The following is an 8,877-nucleotide window of genomic DNA, read 5'->3' on the forward strand; positions in this document are numbered from 1 at the left end:
TTTTTTTTGCGGTACGCGGGCCTCTCACTGCTGTGGCCTCTCCCATTGCGGAGCACAGGCTCCGGACGCGCAGGCTCAGCAGCCCATGGCTCACGGGCCCAGCCGCTCCGCGGCACGTGGGATCCTCCCAGACCGGGGCACGAACCCGTGTCCCCTGCATCGGCAGGCGGACTCTCAACCACTGCGCCACCAGGGAAGCCCTGTTATCGCTATTCTTAATGGCAAGGTGACTTGGGAGAAAAAAAAAATCTATGGTGAAGGCAAAGACACATAAACAAAAGCCAACAGACCAGGAACAAATCCTACCTTTTTGAAGGCAAAGTAAAATAGGTTTAAAGCACCAGAAACATTTTAGAAGATTCATAAACTTAATCTGTACCTCAACTGTTAAGAGAGAGCACCAAAAGTGCAAATATGGAGGGCGAAGAAAATTTCAGACGTAGTTTTATTCATGTAAGAGAAGAGCTCTACTCATTTAATAATAATGATGATGGTACATTACCTGTGCAGAGTACCCGTTGAAGAAGGAGTACCAGAAATGAACCAAGGTAAATGCAAAGTTTTTATAAAAGAAGTATCGTAGGAACTTGCACATCCTTATGTAAGACCACCTGCCATGCACCAACAGCAGTCTCTGCAAGTATCTGAACTGTGCAAAGGAATAGTCACTTGACATGACAGCTTGCATGCCTTCTTGTCCACTTATTCCAACACCAATGTGGGCAGCTAAGGGTAGGGGGAGAAGATAACTGTGAATCGTAAGCTTATTTTAAGGCAAAACATTGAGATGATAAAAATGTTTCCATAGCAATACAAAAAACTCAAATTTATGAAACAATAAATGTGAAAACTGTTGCTTACCATCCCCCACCCCCAGCTTCTGAGCTCAGAAGTACGTGTTGCTAAACAGAGCACGTGGTGGGGCTTCCATAATATTTGTGAAAGGATCTCGAGTGGGTAATGAATTCCATTTGGATTATCTGCCCAGCTCATAAGCCATCGTTCCCACCCAAAGGGTGAGCCCCAGGCATCCATGTGTACCGTGTGTCCCTGCCTCCCTGGCCACAGCTGAGTCAGCCATGGGCAGGTACATAATCTATGGTAGATACTACGAATTGGCTCTCCTTCATTCTAGAACTTAGGTTCTAATTGGAGAGGTGGGAAAGCGAATAAAAACTCTACATTGCTTAGGCTCCCTTGCAGTTAGGTTCTCTTTGTGAGTTAAGTTCCACTTGTTTGGACCTGCTTGTGACTTGGAAGCAGAAGCAAATTGGAGCCCGGCATCCCTTCCCTTTTTGGCATTTCTGCGGCAGAATTCATATCCATTCTCCAGCTGCCCAGATGTTGATAAAACAACTGCAAGGGCTTCTCAGTTGGAAAGCTCTTCAGAGGAGCCTCAAAGCTAGAAGCTCCTCTGGCGAGTGACCCAGACGTGCAGGCACAGCCTAGAACCTACTTCTTCAGTTCATCCAGAATTTTCATGAGCACCTGGTCCTCTCTATTAATCACTTCCTGCTTAAAGTACCTAAAGGGATCTGTTTCCCTCAGTCTCTTGGTATTTTGGAATTAGGATTTGGGTGTGTTTGTGTTTGGAATTTTAACATGTAAATTTTTGAGTTGTGGGATGGATATACTTCTTTCTGAGGGGCAGAGAAATAAAGTAGTCTAGAGAAAGGATGAGAGAGAGACACTGGGTTCCTGGTGCAGCTTCAGGTCCTGGTTCTAGCATATTCCTGAGGCCTGGCTTCTTGAGCAGCATGAGACATATTTGTAACTTTTAAAATAGGTTTCTTTTTGTCTTAAGCTAACTTGACTTGTTCTCCAATACTTGCAACCAAAAGTGTTTAAACTTAGATACTGTTAAACTTTGAAAGGCTTATGCATGGCCCACTGAGACCTCAAGACACACAGTTGTTTTGAGGAGGGGAGGTTTCCAGAATGGATAAAAACGAAAGTCCCAATTTTATCCATCCTCCCAATAATCATTAAATCACATGTTCCACTTAGAGAATTATGAGTTTTATCTAGGTCTTAAAAGTCATGGAAGTGAGATCATTTTTAGAACAGGTGTTGCAGAATACAAGCTATTATTACTCAGACCCTGAGAAGTGTCTGCCAGCTCAGCAGAGTCTCCAACTAAAAGAAGCTCCACAACTCCTGCCCCACTTGCAGAATACAAGGTCTGGCATTAACATAATGACTTGTCCAAAACCTAAGTTTTTAATAACACTTTGCAATTCTATAAAATAGAATTAACTGCATCTCAATCAATACTTATAACCTCTTTATACACATAAATAGTTCTTAATGACCAGTTGTGGTTGCCAAACCAGTTGTGGTTGCCTACCAAACCATGGCCGCCTTTTCTGAACAAATAACAGGGAAATGTTGAGATTCTGTCAGAGACAAGGAAGAGGAGCCACTGCCCCAGGCCCTGACATCCAGTCCAGCCTCTGCCGAGCAGACCAAGGGACAGTATGTGAAGTGAACACTGCCACAGTTTACAGAGTGACTCACGGCAACTGAACAGATGTACTTTATCAGGCCACACTGCTTTCTGTTTGTATTTTCCTAAAATCTAAACATAGGCACCTAGACTTCCCTGAAGTTGCCGACGTGGTTTCAAATGCCTGCCCGGGTGGCCACTTCATAATCCCCTAACAAGCTGATCGCTTCCTTTTGCCTCTCTAATGCTGCCTGTTCATTCTCAGGATTTAGACCAAGGAATATAACACCCACCAGCCATCTTCAGGCACAAGGGGGAGAGAGGGCAGTATCCGAGGGTCCTTGGATCCTTGCTAGGGGCAAACCATGGTGGACTGCAGTTCCCTCCACTTCTCCTAGATTACACCACTAACCATGAAACATGTTAGCAAATGGTCAGATTTTTTGGACACTTAAATTTCACTGTACTTTATAAACAAGCAGTTTCTTTCGGTTCACTGTTCTTGATGTAGGTAAAAGAGATGACAGTTTTCACAGAGTTCAAAAAGGCACTTAATTGGGTTAAGCTACTGACTTCCAAGGAGACCCGAGTTTCTTTGATTTTCATCCCAAGTGGATGTCTCCTACATTATATATAAAAGTGTGTATCACATAACAGAGCTTAATAAAATTCTGAAAACAACAAGAAAAAACAGTCTCCAGGAGGTTATCTATGCCAACTGTGTGCGATCCCTTTTGCTATCAGTTGGTGAACTCAGAGGAACAAGAGTTTTCAAGTCTCAGTCACATAATCGGGAAATCTGAAAGGGAATCCCCCTTTCCCAACATCTAGAAGTCTTCCTTATAACTGAAGAAAAACAATGTTTGAGTCACTTGCCCTTTTGGCACAGTCATTTATGTTAAAAGGTACATAATGGAAGATAAACTAGAGCTGGCTACAGAGGAAAGAAATAGATCTAACTCAGAGCAAGAAATGCCATTCGCATGGCAGGATGAACATGTGCAAAACACGGTGGAAAGGAATTAAACCGGCTGTGGCCACAGACATACACATGAAGAAGCAAGAAAACGTACATTGTATATTAGCTGACGCCTTCTGAGGAAGATAAAGTTGGAATATTCTTAGTATATATCAAGGAGGAGAAGGAAGAGACTCTAAGGAAAGAAAGAGAAGAGTTACGAAACAGCCTGAATTAAAAGTCTAGTTATACATGCGATGCGTTTAAGCTATCCGGCACCACAGGACCTGTGTATACATGCCATGGAGAGTTCATCTTAAGAAAAATACTACAAAGCTAGAGGTGACATCACAGATAATTTTCTTGCTCTCAAATGAGAAAACTGGGGCCTGAGCATGAGCCCAGGGTGACACAGCATGCTGGCATTAGGATGAGGACAAGTATTCAGATCTCATTAGCTGGGCATTTTCATTACAGGATACTCCTGTATAAGTAATACAGGGAGAAAAAGGACCAGGATTCAGACATATTGATGAGGGTTTGGTTCCGTATGCCTTTAATAGCAGCAAAATTGTACTTCTGCAGTGACAGAACTCAGTCTGTCAATCTGTGGGTACCTAGGGTCCTCCAACCAGCAGAATGACCTTGGGAGGTCAGGAGAATGTTGAGGTGACGTCAGAGCTGTGCTTCGATGTTACACTGAGCTCACACTAGGTCACCTAAGGGTGAAGTTCAACAGATTTACCAAAGGCAAGAAGAAAGCCCCAGAAAACAATGCTTAGGTGTGGGAGAATAGTATTCCCCAAACAAATAACAGAGAGAGTTCAATAATTTATGCCAAGCTCAGCAGAAATTTTTGCAAAAAAATTTTGCAAAACATTAAATAGCAGGGTTCTTAATAAGCCCTGAAGAAATATGGGAGGAGGAGCAGCAGGAGAAAACACAAAACCAAATCCAAACATATGTAAAAGAAGGAAACAAATAAGGATAAGTTCACTCACACAGAGCTCATCTTCAACTTGGCACTCTTTGTATAGAATAATCATGCCTGCGCGCTCCTACTGAGTGGACTGTAAGCTTCCTGAGGGCAGGGTCACAGGTGTAGTTACCATAATTAAGTGCCTTTATTAAAGGTCTGCTTCATGAAAGCCCAAGCAATGAAATCAGAAAAAAAAACTACCCCCAAAAATGTTCCTGCCATTTCCTCTCTACCGATTCAGGTGGCACTGGCCATGTGCAAGACTCACTTTTGATCATGTTGACGTCATTGGCCCCGTCTCCAATGGCGAGCGTGATGGCTTTCTTGTACCTCTTCACCAGGTCCACCACCATGGCCTTCTGCTTGGGGGTTACCCGGCAGCAGATGACCGCACTGCACTCACAGGCCAGGTCGACAAAGTTCTGCTGCTGCTGCTCTTTTTTAGCTTCCAGCCTCCTCTTACTTTGTGTCCGCATTCGTCTTTCTTCTTCTGTTCTGGGGAACTTCAGTTTCAAAATCTTACTTCTCTTGGTCTTTTTCTCGAGAAGAATTTCATTCTGTGAAAATCAGAAAGGGAAAGGATTCTAACCATTTGAGGTTTAATAACAAGAGTACCATTCCAGACTTCCCTGGGGGCGCAGCGGTTAAGAATCTGCCTGCCAATGCAGAGGACACAGGTTCGAGCCCTGGTCTGGGAAGGTCCCATGTGCCCGCAGAGCAACTAAGCCCATGCGCCACAACTACTGAGCCTGCGCTCTAGAGCCCGTGAGCCACAACTACAGAGCCTGCGGGCCATGACTACTGAAGACTGCGCACCTAGAGCCCGTGCTCTGTGAAGCCACGGCAGTAAGAAGCCTACACACGGCAACGAAGAGTAGCCCCTGCTTGCCACAGCTAGAGAAAGCCCACACGCAGCGACAAAGACCCAACGCAGCCCTAAATAAATAAATAAATAAAATTTTTTTTTTAAAGTACCATTCCCAAGACTTTAATCATCTGAAGGATAATTCTTGGATTATATCATTGATGATATTGTTCTGATTATAAAATATTTACTATAAAAATATAGAAAAATTTAAAATATACAAAGAAGAAAATTTAATTATCAACTAGTTGATAAACTAGTAATAACCACTGCCACCAGTTTGTATCATATAATATTATTATATGTATCATATAAACGCTCAGACTTGGGAAATTGCACTTTATTTATAGGCTAAGAGATTTTTAGGTTGGTAATTAATATGACAAACCATCTAAAATTGGTCCAGAATGACCTGCTTCAGTTTGAGCCAAAGGGAGAGACACTAATGATACATACCAACCAAGAACCAGTGATTATTAAGGCACGGTTTCCACCAGATGGAAAAAAAGGTTCGTGTACTTGGGGTACAAATTTTGCATAGACTCCACTTCTGTTCCTCTGGTTTTCCATCCTTGTATGAAGAAGAGCACTGGGGGGAAAATTTAAGTGTTTAAAGTACAAGACCATGAACAGGCCCTTGACTGTGAGACAATTTTGACATGTAATCTTTTAAAAATTGTGGTAAAAAACACATAAAATTTATCATCTTAACGGTTTCTGAGTATACAGTTCAGTAGTATTAAGGATATTCATATCGCCAACCTCCAGAACGTTTTCATCTTTTAAAATGAAACTCTATACCTATTAAATAACAACTCCCCACTTCTCCCCTCCCCCCAGCTCCTGGTAATCACCACTCTGCTTTCTGTTTCTATGAACTTGATGACTCTGGGTAACTCATATAATGGAATCGTGTCTTTTTGTGATTGGCTTGTTTCACTTAATACTATCTTATTTCACTGTTCTCAAGGTTTATTCATGTTGTAGCATATGTCAGAATTTTATTCCTTTTTAAGGGTGAATAATATTCCATTGTATGGATATACCACATTTTGTTTATCCATTCATCTGTCAGTGGACACTTGTGTTTGTTGCTTCCACTTCTTGGCTATTGTGAATAATGCCGCTGTGGACATGGGTGGACAAATATCTATTCAAGTCCCTGCTTTTAATTCTTTTGGATATATATCCAGAAGTGTGATTGGTGGATCATATGGTAATTCTATTTTTAATTTTTTTGAGGTACCACCATACTGTTTTCCATAGTGGCTGCACCATTTTATATTCCCATCAACAGTGCACAGGGTTCAAATTTTTCCACGCTTGCCCAGACTTGTTTTCTGTGTTTTTTAAATAGTAGCCATCTGTGTGAGGTGAAATTGTGGTTTTATTTGTATTTCTCTAATGCTCAGTGATGTTGAGCATTATTTCATATGTTTATTGAACATCTGTATGTCCTCTTTGGAGAAATGTCTATTCAAGTCCTTTGCCCATTTTTTAATTAAGTGGCATATAATCTTACTAAGTCTTGATTCCTCCACCATGGAGGCACCATGTTCATGGTACTTCATTATTTGCCAAAGGCAGCTAAAGGAAGATACAGTTGAAAATGTGTTCACAAGCAACAGAACGAGGGCAATCTTGATTTGAATTATAATACACAGGGCTGAACCCTAGTGTATTACAAACAGTGACCACTGCTGGGCAGAAAAAAACTTATTTCCACACAAAGTTATGTCTGCTTTTGAGATATGCTCAGTGCTTTATATCAACAGATTATTGAGAAGACCACATATAACTCACTCATGTGACAGAAAAATGAGTCGGAATTTTCGAGTAAAAGGGACTGTAAATATCCAATCTCTTCATGTTACAAATAAGGAAATCAAGCCCGAGAGAGATAACATGATTTGCCTGCAGTGAGTTGAGGGGAAAACTGCAGTGAGGACTCAGGACTCCGAACTCTCAGCCAGAGTTTTCCTCGTTACACACATAGAGCCTTTATTCTTCACCTTTAAGAACAGGTTTCTCAACCTTGGCACTACTGATGTCTTGGGCCACTTAATTCCTTGTTGCGTGTGGCTGTCTATTGTATTGTAGGGTGTGTCCCTGGCCTCTACCCCCTGGAAGCCAGGAGCACCCCCCTCCTTCCCCACTGTGACAGTCAAAGATGTCTCCAGACATTGCCAAATGTTCCCCAGAAGGCAAAGTCCCCACCTCCCCTACCCCAGTTGAAAACCACTGCACTAGAAGATTAGGTATTTATTATTCACTTTCCACATTAATTCTCATTTTCAAGTTGAAAATAAGGAGTGATCAAGACAAATCACTAAAGGCTGGAAGAGAAAAAATATGTATATAATTCATACTAAATAGTGGTGTCTCAAGCCCACTTCCTTTTTCAGCAGACAAGCACTGAGTGCTTCCAAGGAATACAGAAAAACGGCCCCTGAAAGGGCAAACAGGCCCCAGGTTTTCCTACAACATAAGGTCGAAACATGGTAAATTGGAGCTGCCTGTTGTTTCCTTGCTTCATTTAAACTTGAGGAAACTGTGCCAACGGACACATTCTAGCTCCCATTTCTCTGTATCTGCTGTGTCTACTGGGTCTAGTCTTGCTTTTATAAAAATGAGACGTGACATATTCTCATACTGCAGGCCCTTTACTCACCTGATATCTTCCCCATAGCAGATAGTGGTATCTTCAGTAAGAAGTTCACAGGCAAATCCTATATTTTCAGCAGTTTCTGCAACAGAAAAAAGTTAAGTCAAATGTCATTCCTACTGATGAATTTAATAATGGACTTTAGTAATGATATTTTTTCAATTAATGAAATAACCATATTCAATCAAATATGTTGTTTTTCTGTAGCAATGTCTAGAAATCACATAAAGAAAAAAATCTCTTTGTCTAATAAAGTAAATGTAGTAAGTCAAAGTCTGGTTGAGATGTTTCCAATAATAAAATGTGCTATCTATCAAATACATAAACCGGTTATTGAATAAATCAATGTTGATTGAAATACTGAACACATTTAGTTCATGTGGTTTAATCATTCTGTTATGAGGGAGGAAGATAACCACTTCCATAAGCCCTCACACGGGGTTCCTACTGGAGATTTTTTCCCCTCTTCCACCACCATTATTTGTTTAAGGTCAGGACTTAATCCCTTAGCTTATCAAAGTGTGTAACCCATCAACTGTGAATCAGAGTAAGCGAAGTGATCTAGTTTCCCATGGGAGGCTTCTGTAGTAAGGAATCAATACAAACAACTTGTTGAGCTCTAAATTTAAAAATGAAAATCTTCCCTTGGGTATAAAATTTTCATTATAATTTTCAAGCAGTAAAAGGGGCAAGAAAACAAAAGTTCAGTATTTTGTACTGTTCTACTCTATGCCCAAAAGGTGGCATAGTGCTGGGGAGGACAGAAGGGACCAGAGTATAGCAGCCCAGTATAGCAGCCCACATCTGGTGGGAGAGAGAAGACTAAACACAATCAGGAAGACACGACGAAGAGCTCAATTTTAAGGAGTAAACTCTGCTACTGAGGGAGCTTCGGGAAGGATGCGGTCAGGATGGGCTGGAATAACAGAAGGATTCCTCAGGGAAAGAGTCTCTGTCCCCAAGA

General features: G+C 41.5%; 1 protein-coding gene across 1 annotated transcript in view; it reads right to left on the minus strand.

Moving 5' to 3' along the window:
* Window positions 1-8,877, minus strand: part of ATP8B1 (ATPase phospholipid transporting 8B1) — a 62,650-nt gene that overhangs the window by 6,137 nt on the left and 47,636 nt on the right. The window contains exons 19-22 of the mRNA XM_007450106.1: window positions 7,920-7,995; window positions 5,705-5,837; window positions 4,652-4,940; window positions 503-726 (exon numbers count right to left, since the gene is read on the minus strand). Of these exons, the coding sequence (XP_007450168.1) occupies window positions 503-726; window positions 4,652-4,940; window positions 5,705-5,837; window positions 7,920-7,995 (722 nt within the window). The remainder of the gene's footprint in view (window positions 1-502; window positions 727-4,651; window positions 4,941-5,704; window positions 5,838-7,919; window positions 7,996-8,877) is intronic.

Source organism: Lipotes vexillifer, unplaced genomic scaffold, assembly GCF_000442215.2.
Source record: "Lipotes vexillifer unplaced genomic scaffold, Lipotes_vexillifer_v1.1 scaffold79, whole genome shotgun sequence".
In the NCBI taxonomy this organism is placed as follows: domain Eukaryota; kingdom Metazoa; phylum Chordata; class Mammalia; order Artiodactyla; family Lipotidae; genus Lipotes; species Lipotes vexillifer.